The sequence below is a fragment of the Panthera leo genome, chromosome F2 (genome assembly GCF_018350215.1).
Source record: "Panthera leo isolate Ple1 chromosome F2, P.leo_Ple1_pat1.1, whole genome shotgun sequence".
NCBI classification, from domain to species: Eukaryota; Metazoa; Chordata; class Mammalia; order Carnivora; family Felidae; genus Panthera; species Panthera leo.
In genome coordinates, this window is record NC_056695.1 from 73864074 (window position 1) to 73886140 (window position 22067).

The 22067-nt window shown below is 46.1% G+C and overlaps 1 protein-coding gene across 7 annotated transcripts in view; it reads right to left on the minus strand.

Moving 5' to 3' along the window:
• The window catches only part of DNAAF11 (dynein axonemal assembly factor 11), a 77222-nt gene extending 59863 nt beyond the window's left edge, over positions 1-17359 (minus strand). Inside the window, exons 1-3 of one of the 7 annotated variants that reach the window (XR_006198194.1) lie at positions 8753-9043; positions 8371-8538; positions 3712-3789 (exon numbers count right to left, since the gene is read on the minus strand). Coding sequence is in view for 5 of the 7 variants with exons in the window: in XM_042923578.1 (XP_042779512.1) it covers positions 3712-3789; positions 8371-8538; positions 8753-8987 (481 nt within the window). In the remaining 2 variants the exon portion in view is untranslated. Of the gene's footprint in view, positions 1-3711; positions 3790-8370; positions 8539-8752; positions 9044-11849; positions 12541-17235 lie in introns of those variants that run through there. The other 6 variants (XR_006198193.1, XM_042923582.1, XM_042923581.1 and 3 more) reach the window with 6 other exon arrangements.
• Between the last annotated feature and the right edge of the window lie 4708 nt (positions 17360-22067).

A 22067-nucleotide genomic window follows, 5' to 3' on the forward strand; every position in this document is an offset into this window, starting at 1 on the left:
CAATACCATTTACACTAAGTGTTCAGAGAGGGGAAATTTATGGGGACAAACAGATCAGGGGCTAGGTAGGGCATGGAGGAAATGAGGAATGAATGCCAGTGGATACAGGTTTTCATATGGGGTGATGGAATGTTCTGAAATTGGATAGTGATAATGGGTGTACAACCTTGTAACTATACTAAAAACCCTTGAATTGTATAATAGAAAAAAAGTGAGTTTTATGGCATGTGAATTATACAGCAATTAAAAATAAATGCTTCAAATATTTCAACTAAGAGACATCCTGAGAAAAAAATACGATTTTCCAAATTCATCTTATTTTACTTTATTTTTCACTGAGGTATAATTAACACACAGCATTATACTCGTTTCAGGTGTGCAACACAGGGATTCAATACTTGTATATATTGTGAAACGATCAGTCTACTTAGCATCCATCACCTTACACAATTACAGAAGTTTTTTCTTTGTGATGAGAACTTTTAAGATCTACTTTCTTAGAAATTTTCAAATATGCAGTACAGCATTATTAATTACAGTCGCCATACGGTGCATTACATGCTCATGATTTATTTTATAGTTTTTTAAATATAATTTATTGTCAAGTTAGTTAACACACAGTGTACCCAGTGTGCTCTTGGCTTCAGGGGTAGATTCCCATGATTCATCACTTACATACAATACCCAGGGCTCATCCCAACAAGTGCCCTCCTCAATGCCCATCACCCATTTTCCCCTCTTCCCTGACCACCCCCCCCCCCAGCAACCCTTAGTTTGTTCTCTGTATTTAAGGGTCTCTTATGGTTTGCCTCCCTGTTTGAAACTATTTTTTTCCCTTCCCTTCCCCCTTGGTCTTCTGTTAAGTTTCTCAAATTCCACATATGAGTGAAAACATATGATATCTGTCTTTTTCTGACTGACTTTCTTCTCAAGTACACATGGAACATTCTCCAAGACAGATCACATACTGGGTCACAAAACAGCCCTCAATAAATATAAAAGGAACGAGATCATACCATGCATATTTTTAGATCACAATGCTATGAAACTTGAAATCAACCATAAGAAAAAATTTGTAAAGCCTCCCAATGCATGGAGGTTAAAGAACATCCTATAAAGAATGTATGAGTCCACGAGGCAATTGAAGGAGAAATTTAAAAATACATGGAAGCAAATGACAATGAAAACACGACAGTCCAAACCCTTTGGGATACAGCAAAGGCAGTCCTAAGAGGAAAATACATTGCAGTCCAGGCCTACCTCAAGAAACAAGAAAAATCCCAAACACAGAACCTAACCTCACACCTCAAGGAACCAGAAGCAGAGCAGCAATGAAAGCCCAAAGCCAGCAGAAGAGAAATAATAAAGATTAGAGAAGAATTAAACAATGCAGAATCCAAATTAAAAAAAACAGTAGAACAGATCAATGAATCTAAGAGCTGGTTCTTTGAAAGAATAAACAAAACTGATGAACGCCAAGCCAGACTTCTCAAAAAGAAAGGAGGGAGGACTCAAATAGATAAGATCACAAACGGAAGAGGAGAGATCACAACCAACACCACAGAAGTACAATTATTAGAGAATACTATGAAAAATTATATGCCAAAATACTGCACAACTTGCACGAAATGGACAAATTCCTGGACACCCACACACTACCAAAACTCAAATGGGAAGAAATAGAAAATCTGAACAGACCCATGACCAGGGAAAAAATGGAATCCGTTATCAAAAATCTCCCAACAAATAAGAGTCCAGGACCAGATGGCTTCCCCGGGGAATTCTACCAGACATTTAAAGCAGAGATAATACCTATCCTTCTCAAGCTGTTCCACAAATAGACACGGAAGGAAAGCTTCTGGACTCATTCTATGAAGCCGGCATGACCTCGATTCCCAAACCAGGCAGACCCCACTAAAAAGGAGAATTATTTTATAGTTTTAAGGTTTGTACCTCTTGGTTCCCTTCCTCTCTTTTGCCTGCTCTGCCCACCCCCACCCCTGACAACCATTGAATCTTCTGTTCTGGGTATCTCTGAGCTTGGTGTCTTGTTTGTTTTGTTTTATTATTCAGATTTCACATATAAGGAAGATCATACGGTATTTGTCTTTGGCTGACTTAGTTCACTTAGCATAATGGCTTCGATGTCCGTCCACGTTGTCATAAATGGCAAGATTCCATTCTTTTTTATGCCTAAAAAATATTCCATTGTGTACACGTGTACGTCATTTTCTTTATCCAAAAAAATATCCTTTTATATGATAAATTTGAGATGGACTAGAGATATTAAATGTACAAATACAATCATTAAAACTAGAACTTAATGTAGAATGTATTTATATTCAGAAACTATAAGGAAAAAGTGAAAAGTTGAGTCTATTAAAATGTAATACTTCTGAATGATGCTAGCATCATAAATGGAACCAAGGAAAAGTAGCAGACTCAAGAGAAAATATTTATAGCATACATAACAAAACATTAGTATCTGGAACGTATAAGAGCGACTAAAAAAGATAAACCAGAATAAAAATAACCAATAAATGTAAAGTAGAGATAAGAAATACAAATACTCTATAAAAATCTGAAGGATTATATGGACACTCAATAATAATAAGGGAGATGTAAATAATTTAAATAAATATTTGATAACAATGCCTTTGTTTGTTTTTAAAAGATTGCTTATTGGGGCGCCTGGGTGGCTCAGTTAAGTGTCCAACTCTTGGTTTCAGCTCAGGTCACGATCTCACAGTTGGTGAGTTTGAGCCCCACATCGGGCTCTGTGCTGAAAACCTAGAGCCTGCTTGGGATTTCTCTCTCCCTCTCTCTCTACCCAACCCTGGCTTGCTCTCTCTCTCTCTCTCTCTCTTAAAAAAAAAATAAATATTAAAAAATTGTTTATTAAAATTATTAGTGAGGTTGTGTAAAAATGGGTACTCACATCAGTACAAAAGTAAATTGATACAACCTTTTTGGGGAATAATTTGGCAATTCTTATCAAAATGTGCGTATTTAAACCTAGGAATTCCATTTCTGTGTGTTTATCCTATAAACACATGCACACAGAGCGAACTGTGAAGAATCCTCATTGCAGCCATGCCTATCATACAAAATGCTGGAAACCACCCAAATGCCCATCTGCAGAAAAATTGTTAGATAAATCAGTCTACCGTCATTCTGGTAGAAAGCCCCCGTGGTTCCTGGATGTGAAAGAACAAGGTAATTTCACGGAAGAAATCAATTCTCAAAACAATACTCAGAGTATGGTCCCATTGATAAAAAGCAAATGAAACAAAACTAGCTTGTATTCAACCAAGGTTTATTTTTTTTTATAAATGTTTACTTATTTATTGAGAGAGAGAGAGAGAGAGAGAGAGAATCAGAGAGAGAGAGAGAATCCGAAGTAGACTCCACCCTTAGTGTGGAGCCCGATGCGGGGCTTGATCTCATGACCTTGAAATCATGATCAACCAAGGGTCAATTTTAACACCACTATCTCTGTGAGGGAAGCTGGGTTAGGAAGGCATGAAGTGGACTTCCATTTTCGAATTCAGAGATCTATTATTATTTGAATTTTCACCAATAATTAATAAACGTAAGACTTTGGTAAAATGTTAATTTGAAAAGTACACCTATTGTTTAAGCAGTACGGTTTAAATCTAGATGCAAATCTCAAGTTTAATTCATAATAAAATGTAAGAAGAAAATTCTTACCTTCCAAATTTTCAATTTTTTCAATGTTGTTCAAAGCTAAGTTCAAATATTCAAGTTTCTTGAGTTTGCTAACATTTTCTGAAAGATACAAATAATGTAATCAATTAACCTTCAAGATAAACGCTATTGTTACACAATCTACTGTGAAAATGATAAAGGGAATCTAAGCATTATTATGGTTATGAAAACCGTGTTGCTTTTTCGTGTCTGTACTTGGACATGAGAGACCATTGGTTGCCCAAAGCAACACCCATGTCTTTCTCCATAGCTCCTAATAGAACCCACTTCTGCTCTTGTCCCCAGCCAGCTCTAACTCCAGAGTCTGGCTTCACCAAGCTAGGCCAGTGCGTAGCAACAGCATGTCCCTCGTTAATGACAATTCAGGAACTAGGCTTAAGCCAACCAGCCCCCGGCAGTCTCCTGGCCACATGTGATGCAGGAGAAGACATGCAAATCAAGGTCTCCCGGTCAGATAAGAGGGAAAGGTCTGTGTTCCATGCTTGGGGATGGTCTTTTCCTTTTTCCTGCTGGATGTTATTAGGGAAGAAAGTGATACCCTTACAGATACTCACAGTCCTCTTACAGCCACGAGGAAACCAGCAGCAGGATGGAGCCCGTACTGTGGTTGGGGAGCAGAAAGAAGGCATCACCGAACCCTGGAGACTGTCCTATCTCTGGGCTTACAAGTGGGCAAGATATGTGATTTCCTTACTGGTAAGCCACAATGAAGCTGGGGTTTCCTTCACTTGAAATCAAACTCACCCTGATACATACAGGATTATTGTTTTTAACAAACACAAAAGCTCTTAGAGGCAAAATGATAAGCATAAATAAGTCAGAGAATTTCTGTAGGACGGGGACACTTAAAAATGCTAATAATACTGGGGCACCTGGGTGGCTCATTTGGCTCATAAGCTTCCAACCTCGGCTCAAATCATGATCTCGCGGTTCAAGAGTTCGAGTCCCACGTCGATCCGTGCATCAGGCTCTGCACTGAGAGCTTCGGATCCTGTGTCTCCCTCTGTCTCTGCCCCTCCCTCGCTTGTGCTCTCTCTCTCAAAGTTAAATAAACATTTTTTTTAAAAAACTGCTAATAATACCATAGCTAACATCATTGAGAGCTTATTATATGCCATGTATATTTCTAAGCATTTTGCATATATGATATCATTTAATTCTCTTAACAACCCTGTGAGGTAAAAATTACTGTTGTCCCCTTTTCCAAATAGGAATACGAAGGTGCAGAGAATTAATCACTTGTGCAAGGTTCAGTGGCAAAGCCAGGAAATCTTGACTCCTGAGTATAGCACTAAATCATGACACCACACCCTAAAAGCACAGTCCTTTCTAAGAGGACACGAATGTAGGAAACCCTGCTAAGGAATGTGGATTTGGGAATTCCTCACTTCAATAAGGCTCCTTCTGCCCATTTTCCATGGAGATTAGGAAGATCAAATATGATAAATTTATAGTTATCATCACCTTTATCATTGTTACATTTCGTTTAAAATTTAGAGAACACCACCTACGTGTTCCCATAGACCTAAGAGTAACACTTTATCTCTCTAAGCCTCAGCTTACTCATTTTTTTTTAAAACCGGTATCTGGGAATAAATTACTAGAGTTTCTCTTAGCAGTTAGATGATTGTAAGTAGTACTAATGTTTCCAGGAGGTTCTCTAGGCAACACTGGAGCATTCAACAGTCAACAGATTTGTGAAGCTCTGTGTGCAGAGTGTCTAGTCTGCACCCTAAACAAAAATACCTGAAGTTATTACTGTTAAAACTACCAGCCGACAACAAAATACTTGTTCCTTCCCCACATTTGTTACATGTATAACCTTCTAAATGTGACAAGGGTCTTCTGATAAGGAAAAAAAAAGGAAGATTTGTTTTAGGAGGATTTCTTAAACTATCTCTCAAGAATAACGGGCTGGAAAAAAAAAAGGAAAACGGGCTAAGGAGGGGAGCCTGGGTGGCTCTGTCGGTTAGGTGCCCCAACTCTTGATTTTGGCTCAGGTCGTGATCTCAGAGTTCGTGAGGTTGAGCCCCAAATCGGGCTCCGCACTCTCAGCGCAGAATCCTGCTTGGGAGTCTCTCTCTCTCCCTCTCTCTCTGCCCCTCCCTCCCTGTCGAAATAAATAAATAAACTTCAAAAATTAAAAAAAAATTAAAAAAAAAAAGAATAGGTTAAATTGGTCAGGGGGAGAAAAGGCTCTGCAGATAATAACACACAGCACTCCTGGCAAGCGGGAACGGAGGCAGCCAAACCGTGGTTCTAGCCCAAACCATCCTGGAAACAGTTCTCACCCATGGCCATAACCACACCCACAGACTTGCCCTGGACCAAAGCCACCCCCCAGTGCAATCAGCTCTGCTCTCAGGTAGGCCTCAGGCTCACCGGGGAGCCGTTGCAAATGCAGATTTGGGGGGCCCCCCAGCAGGTTAAGTCAGGAGGTCTGGGAGGGGGCTGGAGCCCCAGGTTAACAAGACCAGGGGGGTCCTGGGCTCACCCTGGGACCAGCACTAAGCACAGCCCCCCAAGCGAGCCCATGTGCACCCCGCAATGAGGAATGGAGCTTCAGGAGAGGCAACCGTTTTTTTTTTTGCAAACTCCTACCTCGAGGGCACAAGAGCCAGTCTGAGTCCCGGAGAAACACTTTTGCTTGCTAATAAAGTGCCTAAGTGCCTATGGGTGGAGTAGCACTGAAAAATCCCATTATTAGGATTTAAAAGAGTGTTTAATTCAAGAATACTTTGGAAGCAGAAATGTAAGCTTTCTCACAGCTCTGAAAAGGCCTGAAATACTATGCCGCTAATTAGTAATTGTGATGGACCCAGCTGTGGAGATTGAAATTTCGGGAACTCTTTTAGATCTGTACAATTAGGACAGCTCCTTAATGCCCCGCCCCCCCCCCCCCCCCCCCCCCCCCCGCCCCACAGAAAAGCTGGTGGTTTTCTCTAACAGCCTTTTTAATTGAACAGTGTGCCAGAGTTTCTAATCTCTGGTGAAGTGAAAGATGCCGAAAATAATGATCTGAAGAAAGATAAAGAATGTTAACAAATCTTCAAAAAATAATGCAGATTCCAGGCTTTTTTTTTTTTTTTTTTTTTTTGCAACCCACCAGGGTTTCTCAGCCTCAGCAGCACTAACACTGTGGGGCCAGCCCGGGCACCACAGGACAGTTAGCGGTGTCCCGGGGTCCCAGGACAGGACATGCGGCGGTACCCCCTCCCCCCCACGCCTGTGGCAACCAAAACCGTCCCCGGGCGTTGTCAAACACCCCTGTCGAGAACCACACCGGGGCAAGTTCGAATGACCTTGCAGGCTGACCTCTGGTGCCAGAGCCACGACCCTTAGGTGACCCTTATGTCCGTCCCTTTTCCCCCGGCCTCTGCCCCCGCCCCCACGTGGCCAGCCTGGGTGGATGACATTAACAGCAGTGGCAGCAGACAGCATCTGGGCGAGCGCGGAACTCAAGAAGTAAGTGTGTTGTTTCACGCAGTCCCTGGTGTAGACACGGCAAGACTAAGTTAACAGACTCACCTGATTTCACACAGGTTTTTTTTTTTTCCCCTTTTCCTTTTTGAGAGAGAGAGCATGAGCAGGGGAGGGACAGTCTGTGCTGTCTGTGCTGACAGCAGTGAGCCCGACGCGGGGCTCGAACTCACGAACCCTGAGATCATGACCTGAGCTGAAGTCGGGCGCTCGACCGACTGAGCCACCCGGGTGTCCCCTTCACACAGTTTCTAGGTGGCCAAGGCAGGGATCAAGCCCATCAGGGCCCGTGCTCTCCTGAGTGTGGGAACATTCCTGTTTCCACCTGGCAGGTCCCCCTTCTCCCTGCCCCTTAACTCATTCTTCTCCCGGGGACCGTGAGGAGTGCCCACCCATCCGATGGACGAACTGGGAGAAGGAGCCGGGCAATGCCCGGTCCCCCTCTGTCCTGGCTTCTGGGCTCCCCCCACCAGCAGAGAGGACGCGCTCCTGTCCCCCTACTGCCATACGCAGGGGGACTGCCAGCCTCTGGTTGCCCAGCCTGCATGTGACCGGGTGGACACATTTAACCTGAGGGCGGTTTCAGGAAGCCCACGTGGCGGCAAGTCTAGGCCACCTTCTCCAAAAGGTTTTGTCAGTTACGATGCTGACATTCTGATCCGTCTCCCTGGAGACAGTAAACAGGGGTGTGGGTGTGGAACCCTCTCGAGACCCAATACGGAGCACACAGCCTCGCCCAGACACGAGCTCTGTAACCACGGCAGAACCAGCCACCACAGGGAATCTGACGAGGGTTTACTCAACTCCCACGCAACCCTTTCTGTTCCACGGAGCGGTGTGAAACCAGGACAAATGCCTGGATTCTATTTTCCTTCTTTCAAACTTTTACCAAACCCTGGCTGCAAACGGGCAGGTCGACAAACATGCCTGAACATCGCAACTCCTCGATGGCGTCCCTGGAGAGCCTCAGGCAAGGGGACTGAGCAGCGTGGGAGCTCAGAGAAAGGTCCAGGCAGCCTCCCGAGAGCCGGCCGTGTCTGTTTCCCCGGGGGGTTCTTTGTCACCCGTGTCGTCTTCTTCTAAGAATCACCCTGCAACTTCCCCAGGTTTCCCCACTCAAAACGTCAAAGAAACCATGAGAACAAAATCCTGAACACTTACCAATTTTTCCAATGAGATTATTTTGAAGATAGAGGATTTTTAAGTCCCGGCACCATTTGTCAATATGCTCTAGTCTTTCTATTTCTTGCTGATGCAAGGAGAGCTCCTCCAGGGAAAAAATGACACAGTCATTGTGCTCAGAGTTCCGTCTAATAAGATCTTCTGTGACTGAAAGAAAATTCGTTATGTGTTACGTCTCCGTCCCTACGTTCATCATCAGGTTATGACATGACGAATGCGTTGGGTTTTCTTCCCCGTTAAATGTCAATCCCCCAGGCCCGAGTGATTTTCAAAGGGGAAGAGAACAGACAAGTGTTGCCTTGTCTGGCGACACCATGGTGAGTCAGAGAGATTTTGCCTTTTTTGCACAAGGTCTACCTACATTTTGCTGTAGGGATGGAGACAGAGTTGGTGGGTGATGACCATGAGAGTGTTGCTATGGCGTATGTTGACATGACATCCTGTGGTGCTATCACGCCAAACTGGACGAGACCCGCTAAGGAGACCACGACAGGGCAACTTGAGACGAAGTGGCACAGTCTGGCCACCAGGGGGCCAAAAACGTGTGAGCGGCTCCCAGCGTTCAGTAAGGAAAGGTCTGTCCATTCAAGTGACATTGATTAATTGAACTCGAGCTGGAGAGGGAGGAGGAGCACGCTAGATTTTGCACTTCGATCTTGCAGAACAGCTACCCTGAGCTCTGTTTCCAGGAGGAATGAAAGGAGCCGCTCACGGGAGGGGGGGTAGTAAGAGTCCCTGCCCCTCTGACCAGAGTGCTATGCAGCAACCGGGGGGGGGGGGGGGGGCGCTGGCCTGCCACGGGGGCACTGAGGGAATGGGGACAATTCTCTGGTCCATGGTTGGAGCCAAGGGCAAGACGGGAATCCCCTTCCTAAGACACACCCAAGTTAAAGACGTGATGACAACGGAGAAACCCTATGTTTTCCAGCGCTACGAAAAAGATCATTAATCCCTTTTAATGTCCCGCCTTTTAGGTGGACAGTGGAATGGTACATGTCCAGCCCAAGAGACAACAAAGATTCATTTGTTGCCATGTACAAGTGCCAGGCACTGTCCTAAGTGCTTTGCATGTATTAACATACGAGTACGTATAGGGGGCAGATGAGGAATTGAGGCACAGAGAGGTTCAATAACTTGCCCAGGGTCTTGGACCTCTTCAGGCTCCTCTAGTCGAGACAGAGTTCTTCACAGCACCCTCGGCTGCCAACGTCCACGCCACACTCTTAAAGGTGGACTTGCCCTTTTGTTAAAAAAAAAAAAAAAAAAAAAAAAAGGAGGGGGGGAGGGGGTGCCTGGGTGGCTCAGTCGGTTCAGCGTCCGACTTCACCTCGGGTCATGATCTAGCGGTTTGTGAGTTCGAGCCCCGCATCGGGCTCTGTGCTGACAGCTCAGAGCCTGGAGCCTGCTTCCGATTCTGTGTCTCCCTCTCTCTCTTCCCCTCCCATGCTCGTGCTCTGTCTCTCTCTGTCTCTCAATAATAGATAAACGTCAAAAAAAACAAAAAACAAAAAACAGTGAAAACAGCTACGAACTCGATCATCTGTGTGCAGGAGGCTGAACCCCTGCTATTTCTGGTGGTAGGAGATGGGGTTGCTTGCAAAGACAGCTCTTTGGAAGTCAGGGGAAACGTGAAGGTCTGGAGATTAAAACACCACGCACGGGGCACGTCCTGCTGTTCTACGTTTTGGCTCAACTAGCAGGCAGAGGTGGCTAACAGACCCCCAGCCGGGTCCCGGGGAGAAGCAGGCCCAAATGGCTGGCAAAGGGGCTAACAGGGCGTTCTGGCCAGTCCTGGCCCCCCGGGGTCCCCACTGCCTGCTGCACTCTGCTGTCTCCGGATGTCACGGCTAGTACGTAAGCCAGTGGAAACAGAAAACAGCTTTCTGGAAACCAAACCTCTAACAGAAGGGCATGAAAACTAGTCCCCACACATCCCACTCCCAAAGTTGGCTCTAATAGCTTCAGTCAACTGATAGTGGATGCACGGGTACAGCAAGTTGAGGACACAGCAAAGCTGTTGTGTGAAGTCAAATGTATTACCTGCCTCTGTAATTATCTGTAAGAACTGTCTTAGCAACGATGCAACAGGGATGAAGGGGTTGGGACGGCACAACCAATGTTATTTCAGCGAATTCAGTGAAATGTGGGAATTATTCGCTACTATGGATAAGACCCTCAATGACCAGGAGGGTATGTGTAACCTTAACTACACCAATCCATGGAGCAGGGGGCCGGGTTTTTGGAGGCCTTGCTGCCATCAGACCTGGAGTCAACGGGGCCAGGAGGATGTGCCCATCCGAAGCCCATGCCCTTCCGTCTAGAACATGTCCCAGGTGGAGGAACGACAGAATTCTCTGCCCAAGGGGCCCCAGGCCTGCCTCCAAGCTCGACACTGGCCACTTCTCCAGGTCCATCCCAGACCACACCATCAGGTATGCATCCCAAAGTGTCCAAGGAGCAGCTGTTTGCTGAGATGTGGACAGATATGCAGGCTGAGTATCCACCTTCATACGTGGGCTTGAGGGGCCAGGATAGGGCCAGGGATGGGGAAAGAAGGGAGGGATGGCCGGGGAGCCAGCTCTCCCCAGCCCCACCCCCCCAGCTCTGGCACAGATCCCAAGGGGTTTGAGAAACGTATTAAATGTAGCCTTCTGGGTCGTTATAAAGGTCTCCTTGTCAAGGGTGGAAAATGCATTTTATGCGGCAATTTGATTATAACTTGATACACGGGCCTTGTTATAGTCTTTCCCTGGGTCCCCAGTTGCCCCTGAAGGCTTAGTGGGTTATTCATATTGAAGATATAAACCCAACTTGAATCCCACAGAAGCCGTCATCGGTAAGTACGGTTAAGTCGAACGTGTTCAGGGGAATTCTGAAAACACCTTGTTAAGCATCACCGTCTCTGGCCTGCAAAAGCTAACATGAGCATCTGCGCAACCCCCCGGGGGCTTCCTGGGTCTCAGAAACACTAAAGGTATCTCAGGCCTCTCCAGCTCTACAGTCTTAAAGGCTTTTCCGATTTGTCCGACCCTAAAGGCCAGCAGCTTCCTCTACGGACACCAAATATCCTTCCTACGTTCCCTGGCTACACCTTTCCTAAAATTCAGAAACCCTTTTCATTATGCTATTGCATGTGTGAATTTGATCACTTCCATGCGATTGCCAAACCCTCCCTTTCAGAGGCATGTAGATATTAGGAAGGAATTATGTTGATCTGTATCTCCTAGCCGCAACAATTAAAATGATAAAAGTCACTATTAGTCAAAAGGAATGGGGGGAGAGGAGCCCCCGCCCTTAGCATAATCACTAATTGGTGTGTGCATGCACACACAGGAGGGACCGACAGTTGATCTGGCGCCCCAGGGACGCCTGCCCGACAGCAACAATTACAGACAATTAGGACAGATGAAAAGAAAATGGAGAATCACAGAGGAAGGCAAGATCTCCTAGCGGCCTACTTCTGGGCTCTTCCATATGAAGCAAGCTGACGCGTGGCACACCGTTTTATGGCGCTCAGGAAACTGCTGTTACGCGGCACTGCCCGCCTGCAACGGCAGACGTCAGTGAGGCAACCAGCGTCCCCAGGAAGACACGTGCAAGAGCGTCCACGCGGTGGATGGAGGCAACAGTGTTCCGCGCCTCGCGACAGGAAAGCATTCTGCCGTTCTACGCACTGTGTAATTCAGACCAAACGTGCTCGAGCTCCCGGGAGCACGGTTCACCTTTGGGAAGCCCTACTCCGAATACGACAGCACTGCATTTACACGAAGTCATTCCAGGCATTTAAAACTGTTTTGGAAGTCTCAGTGGGTCGTCATAACGCTATTTCGAGAGAGATGGCGTGGGCGATGCCCACCACACAGTGGAGGGAGAACATTCCCGGGTAGCGGATGAGAAACAGTGTGCTTTCACGTCCTGATTTTGGAAAAATTCGCAGAGCGAAACGCAGGACTTGAATGGATTCTGGGAAGTGTCTCGCCCATGGGGGGTGCTAACCAAGATATGGCTGGAGCCGTCGTGGCGGGTAAAACCACTGACAGCGTAACCACGGATTCGTACTTCTCTCACTAGCAGAATGCTGCTAAGGATTCCGAGGGTTTAACCGAAACTCACCGGCCAGCCCAGTCTTCTTTTTGATTCCTTACAATGACCGAGTTCTCAACAACTCCAGGGAGTGCAATAAAATGACTTTGTGGGGTGGGGGCGGGGCAGAGGGCAGAAGGAGAAGGTTTCTGGAGTCCCGGAAGTTGTCAGCCTGCCGTTTCTACCAAGATTTTTCAGTGGCTTGAGCAAAGTTCTAGAAGCTTCCAAAGCCGCCAACTTAGTGTTCATTCCTTCAGGCTTTATATCGTGTTTTGTGAACAGCCCTCGATTCCTCACTAGATTAGAATAAAGTCAATAATCTGTGTTCCTAGCAGGTTTCACAGAATGTTTAAACATCTCGGAAGACGCAGCAGATACATTTATGACTTAACAAGAGACGAAGGGGTCACAAACAGGAGAAGGTCACCTCTTGTAGCATCTAAACTGTTCTTTCTTGTATGGTTTCCAATGGACACTTTTCAAAACAGGGTTGCTCATTTGCTCTGCCTTTTTTTACCGACTCGAGGTCATGATAACATGCAACGCTAGCCACACAAGACCTAACGCAACGATACCCTCTAGCTTCTATTCACACGGAGAGTGCTAGTAAAGACCATGGTGAAGTGCCATGGGGCAGTGACAGAAGTGTACAGAGAGAACAGGCTACTGAGTGACAGGAGGGACGTCAAAAGAGGCATCATGGAGAAGCCTGAGCTGAGCGTTGAAATGTGAGTAGGTATTTGCAGGATACACAGATGAGGAAGGGCGCTAGGGCTACAATGGACACTATGTTGCACTTCCCAGATCCCTCCTTCCAAACTGAAGGCTCAGTTCCTCCAGCTGCTGGCAGTGGTGCCAGCGGACTGCCCTCAGGCTGCCCACTTTCTTCATAAGTCACTCCGCTGAAATGACACCCCGACCAACGCCACTCCCCTTCCCAGGAAAGCCCATATCCAACGACTGGCTGATGAGGGGCCATAAGGGCCCAGCCCTCTCACCCGAGCTTGGGAAAATTAGAATGTCCATTTCCAGTTTAGACCTCCAAGCATCCGGGTGGGTTTGTGGGTAAGGCCTTTGTTAAAATGCATCATAGCCCAACGTCCTTCCCTGCCCAGTCTTGCCTCCTTCCCTACCCACTCCAGTAACGTTCCCGAGTGAACCTCCTACACGCTAATCTGCATCGAAGAGTCTGCCTTCCAGCCAACCCAACCTGGAAGGGTTGATATCAGAAGTGGTACGTGAAGGCAGACGCTAGCCACGACGGGCCTCCGGAGTCAGAGTCGGCTGCCCGAGTGGCAATGAGGACACCATTACTGGTGGCAGGTGGGGCACAGATGGTGTCGGGCACAAGGCAGCTGGGGGACGTTCAACACTTGCACTACAGTGTCAACCCATTTGGAATACTATAACACAAGTGCCATAAAGCAGGTGGATTATAAACTAGAAACATTTATTTCTCACAGTTCTGGAGGCTGGAAGTCCAAGGTCACAGCACCGGCAGATCTAGTGTCTGGGGACAGCCGGCTTCCCCACTGATGGTAATCTCACACAGTGGAAGGAGCAAGCCAGGTCTCTGGGGCCTCTTTCATAAGGGCAGTAATCCCAACTATGAGGGCTCCCTGCTCACGACCCACCTTCTAATACCATCACATTGAGGATATGAATTTGGGGGGGGGGGACACAAACATTCAACCTATAGCAAAGAGATCGCACCAGTAAGTGTGACGTGACACATTGGGCAATAGAGAAATACAGGGGACACTATAACTCAAAGGACAGCTGCATTGGGTGGCTGCTGTTGTGGACACTGTTGGAAAGGAAAGGCTGGACGTGATTCATCGGACAGTTAAAAAAAAGCCAGAGTGGCACACTGGCAGCGTATAAAGAGGTTTGCTTCCTAAAACCAGAGGGTAGAGAGGCCAGAGAACAAGGACCAGGACTAAATCATAAGAGGAGCAGGAACTTCATGTTCCAGACATGATGGAGTCATAGGGACAGGAAATCCAGGAAAGAAATATATGAAAACACACACACACACACACACACACACACACACACACACACAGACCAAACACTGAACATCAGGAAATCCAAAGGGAAGTCAGAAAGTGTCTTGAACAGAACAAAAAAAAGAAAAGGTGGGACGCCTGGGTGTCTCGGTCGGTTCAGGGTCAGACTTCGGCTCAGGTCATGAACTCAGAGTTCGTGAGTTCAAGCCCTACGTCGGACTCTGTGCTAACAGCTCACAGCCTGGAACCTGCTTTAGATTCTATGTCTCCCTCTCCCTCTGTTCCTCTCCCACTTGCTCTCTGTCTCTCTCAACAATAAATAAATATATTTTTTAAAAGGCATATCAAAATGTGTGTGATATGGCTAAAACATAAGTTGGGGAAAATTAACAGCACTAATGCCTATAGTAAGAAAGGAAAAAGGTCTCAAACATTAGCTTCCTCCTTAAGAAGCTAGAAAAAGAATAAATTGAACCCAAACTAAGCAGAAGAAAGGAAACAAAAAAGAAAAAAGATTAGACCAAAAAATCAGTGAAATAGAAACAAAAACAATGGAAAAAGTCAATAAAAATACATAAAAAAATAAAATTGGTAAACATCTAGCCAGACTGATCAGTAAAGAGAGAGAAGACATAAATTTCCATTATTAGCAAGGAAAGCATGGCATTAGATTATACAGAATTAAAAGGCTAATAAGAGAGTAATCTAAAAAACTATGCTAATAAATTCGAGAACTTAGATTAAAAGGGAAAATTTCTTAAAAGACACAAACTACCAAACCTCACGCAGCAAGACACAGATAAATCAAACAGCCCTGCATCTACCACAGTAGTTGAATATGTAGTTCAAACCTTTCCACAAAGAAAACCATAGCACAGGCATCTCACTGATGAATTCTACCAAACATTTAAGAAAAAATAATACCCAGTGTACAAAAACACTTCTATAAAATTTACAAAAATTTAAGAACTTAAGAAAATTTAAGAATGCTTGCTAAGATAATTCTACAAAGCCAGCATACCCTGAGCCCAAAACTAGACAAGTACAAGGCCAAGGCTGACCACAAGAGATGCTTTTAAAGACCTGGGTTAACTGATAGAAACTGGGATGACAGACTCCTAAAACAATGAAGGTCAGTAGCAACACTTAACTTTAGAAGCTAGGTGGATAGATGTTCTAATGAGGGACAAGGTTGGAGTGGGGCCAGTGGTCTACATCCACCAAGGGCAATGGAGATGGTGAATAGAATATGACATTCCTAAGGACAAAATAGATGCTCAGCCAACAAAGGTACTCCTCAATCTGTGCAATCAAAAGACAGCAACGATTGATGACCAGAAAACGAAGGACAGTTGCCTCGATAAAAATTCACAATTTCTTGCCAGTCTCCAGACCTTAGTGAGTTTGGGGACCCGAAACGAGGGTTGCCAGATTTAGCGAATAAAAATATTGGGTGTCCTGTGTTTTATTTGACAACATGTTGTCTAAAAGAGAGGCTGAGTCCCCAAGAATAGTTGGCAAGGATTCATCCAAATCCTTTCCAAAAGGCCTGCTGGCCATTTACTTGAGTGACAATACCCTGGGGAAGGGGTAATACCAAATCACTGGGACGCTTGGGGGCTCCAGGTCTGAGCTGCCATTAACATCTGGAAACAACAAAGCATTGCCTTACCACAGTGGGGACCTGTGGGGGCCAGGTAATAAATGGAATCATGCCCGCGACCAATTCATTAACACATGTTGAAGAATATTTGGGTTGTTTCCATTTTTTAGCTACTATGAAAGCAGTTGCCATAAACAGTCATACACAATCTGTGTGTGTACAAAGGTTTTTGTTTTCCTTTTGTAATAGCTAAGGATTCCACGGGTGGGAGACAAAGTTTTCGTTTAATTTTTACCAACGTTGGTCTAATTTTTTTGTCTACTGCTTTAGAAAGGAGTGTGAGAACAAATAACAACAACTGGTTTAGGATTGGGGCTTTTCCTATTCACAAACCACCCACCCCCTCCATCACCAGGCTGTCAGCTCTTGCGCGGAAGAAACCTCATCATCAAGCAGTCTCTTGATTCAAAAATATTCACTATGACACTTCCACCAGAAGTGAGCAATTAGGCTGAACTGTACAAAATTGTCATAAATGAGAGGAGAGTCGAAGATGGCGTTCGCGGGCAAATAAAGATGTTAATCCCCTCACTTTGCACATTCTGCGGGTGTATTTTTAAACCCTTAGCAACACTTAGCCAAGTCGGTAAAACGCTTCTATTACTGCCTTCGTTTTGGAGCTGGGGCTTAGGCCCACATGGGTGAAGTCACTCGCTCTAGGTCTCAAGGCTGCCAGGTGGAGGAGGGGGGCGCCGGCTTCGGTTCCCTCCACCCCCGGGTACGATGCCTAATCGAACAGTGTGGACGCTGCAGCCCTGAGACAGTGACTAGCCCGGGACCACCCGGCGAGCAAGGAGGCGCTTGGGCCCCGGACCTTCCACCACCAAGCCCTGGACCTTCCACCACCCCCTCTCACGAAGCCCCCGCCTTTCTCGCCCACCGCATTTTATGGACGAGGAACCGGAGCCCCGCGGAGGCAAGGCTGCCCGCCGGGTCGGCGGAGGGGCTGGCCCAGCCGGACCTGAGGAGCGCAGGGTTGGGCCGGGGCGCGCGGGCGGGAAGGGGCGGCGGCGGCCCGGGTCCCCTGGGACGTGGGACGATGCCCGGAAGGGGGACGGTCGAGGGCGGCAGGGAGGAGGGGACGCTTACTCCGGCCCATGGCGCCTCTCGGGTTCGCGGGCCCGGGAAGAAGCTGGGACTCTTAGGACTCCGTACACGCTTCTCAGTCACGCCTCCGCGCGTCCACAGCGGACCTCGGGAGCCATGGCAACGAGGACTCTACGGCGGCCGCACGGGGCCAGGCGCCGCCGCGTTTCCCGAGCTCGCGAGAAGCAGGGAGCAGAGACTCCGCGACGAGCGCTCGCCCCTCCCCGCACCCCGTCCTCTTCCCCGTCCCCACCCCGCCTTCCCCGGACGGGTCCCCTTTCCCCAGATCGTCTGGACGGTCTAAAGAGAACCACGGACGCTCGCTTCCAGGTGGATCCGCCTCCCAGGCGTGCCTCCCAGCCCGCCCTCCACTTTCTCCTCTCTGGGGAGTTAACGCGCTCCGGAGCCAAGGGGGGGTCAGGATGGCGCCCTCACTGCCCGTGCCGGCGGGGCGGGCTTAAACTTCTCATCTGTAAGATGCGGGATAACAAATAACTTCAAGGGATTCTGGTGGAGGTTTTTAAAGAGATGATTTGAGTAAAAGAAAGACACGTTTTAAAAACAGCCTCCCTGTAAAGGGTAGTTGTCCTCGTTGGATTTCATCTCCTTAGTCACAGCCCAGCACCGATCTCCTGCTAACAGGTTTTCTTAAAACACCACCCTCAGCAACTTTCCCTACCCACCCACCACTTTGTGGCTGCCAAAAATAGAAAGTGCATCTCCTGGAATTCCCGTTACTCCTCTCGCATTTCCCCAGACCCCTCCCCAAAGTGCCCAATTCGCTTTACCCAACTCTGGACTGGGAAGGACATCAGTAATTCATCCTCGGTTAGCTTCATATGTTCATATGTCAGCGCTTTAAGGGATGACAAAGTTGTTTGTTTGTTTGTTTGTTTGTTTATTACCACCTTCACTCATTTTGTCCCCCCCCCCCAGCCTCTGGCAACCAGAACTGATTTATTCTTTGTATCTCTGAGTTCATTTGTTTGTTTTTAGATTCTGCATATAAGTGAGATCCTAGAGTATTTGTCTTTCTCTGCCTGACTTATTTCACTTGATGTAATACCCTCAAGGGTCATCCATGTTGTAACAAATGACAAGATTTCCTTCTTTTAACGACTGAAATATATATATATATATATATATATATATATATATATATACACACTATATATATACACTATATATATACACTATATATATATACACTATATATATACACTACATATATATACACTATATATATACACACACATATAATCTTTTTATGACTGAGAAGTATTTCATATATATGTATAACCACATTTTATTTATCCATTCATTTTTAAAAATTTTTTTTAACATTTATTCATATCTAAGAGAGAGCACGAGCAGGGGAGGGGCAGAGAGCGAGGGAGACACAGAATCTGAAGCAGGCTCCAGGCGAGTTGCTGTCAGCACAGAGCCCGACGCGGGGCTCAAACTCACAGACTGAGAGATTGAGAGATCGTGACCTGAGCCAAAGTCAGACACTTAACCGACTGAACCACCCAGGCGCCCCTATCCATTCATTTTCTGATGGACGCTTAGGTTGCTTTCACGTCTTGTGTATTATAAATCATCCTGCAAGAACACGGGAGTGCAGGTATCTTTTTGAATTAGTGTTCTCATTTTCGTCAGATAAATACCCAGGAATGGAATTCTGGATCGTACGGTAAGTTCTATTTTTAATTTTTTAAGGAACCTCCATAATGTTTTCCACAGTGGCCGCCCACCAATTCACTTTACCACCAATAGTGCAAGAGAGTTTTTTTCTCCACATCCTCACCAACCCACGTTCATGCTTGTCTTTTCGAGAATGGCCGTTATAACAGGTGTGAAGTAATACCTCATTGTGGTTTTGATTTGCATCTTCCCAATGAGCACCTTGTCATGTGCCTGGTGGCCATGTGTACGCCTTCTTCGAAAAAATATCGATGCAGATGTTCTGTCCATTTTTAAGTAAAAAATTGGCTATTGAGTTGCCTGAGTTCTTTACATTTTTGTCTATTAACCGTTTGTCAGATACATAATTTGCAAATATTTTCTCCCATTCCATAGGTTGCCTTTTCATTTTGCTTGATGTAGTCCCACATGTTTCTTTCTGTTTTGGTTTCTTTTGCTTTTGTTGTCAGATTCTCCCCCCTGCCTGAAAAATCATCACCATGACTGACGTCAAGGAACTTACTCCGGACATTTTCTTCGAGGAGTTTTATGGTTTTGTTTTGCCTATATTATTATTACAAAGTAATTATTACCCTCTGTCCCTTTGCAAAGAGAGAGAGAGAGAAAGTATGTGTAAAATATTGTTTAAAAACTTCTTCCATCCCAATCTTAGTAAATAGTACAGAGTCCGTGGTCTCATCTTGAAATGTGTGTGATGTTTACGTTATGAAAGAAGATTCATAGAGTAACGTGGAGCGTAAAGAAATGTGTTCTTTCAGCAGGAACCTGTTAAGCATTCACTGTTGCCGAGTATTAGGGTTTGCCAAGTGGCGACCAGAACGTGAAGTGGGGCAGAGAGACAGGAGCCAGGAGGGTGGAGTGCAGGAGGGGCTGGAAAGCCAGTCAGTTTGGCTATGGACACAATTGCATGGGGTGATCAGATGAGGGGTCATGGAGGCCACGAATGCCAGCTCAACTAGAACAGAATGGTGGGATCTCAGGCACTATGTCCCCACAGTGGGAGAACCATTTGGAGCTCCAAGGAGACTCCCAAAACACTCCAGCTATCAATTTAGGTGACATCCACCCATCCTGCCCAAAAGCCTGGTTCTGGTCGTTTCACTATGTTTTGGAAGCAACACGTTGCCGGGCGAGGAGCATGAGCTCTGGCCTCGGAGACCCGGTTCAAATCCACAGATCTGCTACCGCGTGGCATTAGGCAGATGACTCCACGTTCTTGAGCTAACGCTTCCCCCATTTGTGTGTGGAGCTGACCATACAGGCAACGTATGGCTGTGCCACCGAGAGAGGGGTCTGTGAGCTGGCGTCTGGTTGCTCACGGAGGACGTGACATGCCATCAGCCGCAGGCGAGGTTAGCAAACGGGCCTATGCCCCAAGTGACAGCAAGAGGTTCATCAAGGCTAACAAAGGTCTATTTCTGGCAGGGAGCTGGTCCCGGGGGATAAGCCAGGTAGAAGGGTGGTTTCTGAGATGACAGAGGCATGAAGTCAGGACCAGTAGAAAGGACCTTGGCCTCTGGGTCACAAGAGACAAGAGGGAGAGATTCTAGGACTCTAGAAAGTTCTCAAGACCAGTTGCAACCCCGATATCTGATATGTTGGCTCTGAACTTTCATCCTCACGCTCAGACGCCCTCACTCTTAAATCCTGTGGGGGTCAGAAGGGCCTGGAAATTTTCCTATGAAACTTAAAGTCTGTTACCTATGAAACTTAGTATCTATGGAGCAGGGGTCTCCTATCCATTTAGACGCACGTAAACGAACAACGGAGCTGTGCTCAACGTGGTCCAGTGTTTTGAAAGTGTTAGCTAATTCTTACATTAACCCTTCGAGGTAGAAAATGTTACCATTTACATATTGTCAATAAGGAAACTGAGGCCCAAGGAGACTATATTACCAGAATTTTATGCCCCAAACTGAATTCTCTCCTGCATCGCTTTTGAGGGCAGGAGGGAGTTTATTTTTCATCTCCGAATCCTACCTCTCAGCACAACTCCTGATACTCACTAGGTGCTCAATAAATCTTTGTTGAACGATTGAATGAGCAAGTCAGTGAGCCAGTCTCTTTAAGAGCGTGGCATCCTGGATGCACACATCTCATGACTTAAATAGGATCACCACGGAAATGTCCGTGTTTTAAGGGGATCTATCAGGTTATCCAGGAAGGGTGTCCCATTCTTCGGGCCATTGGACACTTCCTTGGCTTAATACCTTTTCCCCAAAATGTAGGATAGGAGCTCCTTTGGGGAGCAAGGTCTTGACCGATTGTTCTCCACTCTGGTGGAAAGGAGAAGAGCCTCGGATGATAAAGCAGAGAAACAGGAATATCTACTTCATGATTTGTCATGGGCCAGGCCGGGGTGGTTTTGATGTGTCCTCCCTCAGCCCAACGTCACAGTCCCTCTGTCTCTTAGGAACAAAGGACCCATGGGGCACATAGGACAGGTGTACGATGTGCTGTGATTGTTACAGTCCACTGACAGAAGGGAAATGGGGGAATAAATCACAATGTGACAGCTCCAGGCAAATTGGAGTTTATTTTACTCAAACTGAATGAGATTGTTTAGAGTCACGGTGTGTGTCTATTTATGCAAATAATTATTCAAAACAGACTTGTTTCTTTGGCCCCTGGAAATGTAACTAGATGAGTGCGGCCTCCTGGGGAAATGACTACGACATTTTTGTGTACATAAGTAGGAGAAGTAAATCTCAGAAAGGGTTTTTTTCTTTTTTAATTTCCAATAACAGCAAAATGATCCTCCTTCTTCTTTTGCGCTGGATAAATTCAAGAGACGACCTAGAAAGCTATTTGGTTCTTATTATTTTCATTATTATATATAATTTAGTATTTTTATGAAATGTAACTGTGGTTACATTTCAATGGTATTAATATTCCGCCAGAAGAGTTTCCTCATTGCGTCTTCGTGACAGGTAAACCCCCAAGTTTACCAGCACCTCTATAATATCAATTACTTGCTTGCTTGCTTGCTTGCTTCCTTTCTTCCATCCATCAGCAAATATTTATCAAGTGCCTTCCAGGCACAGTTAGGGGTAATTGAGACAATGTATGTAAAGCTCTTAGAAGAGCACTTGCCATTTAGGAAGCGCTCAGTAAGGATTAACTATTCCTGT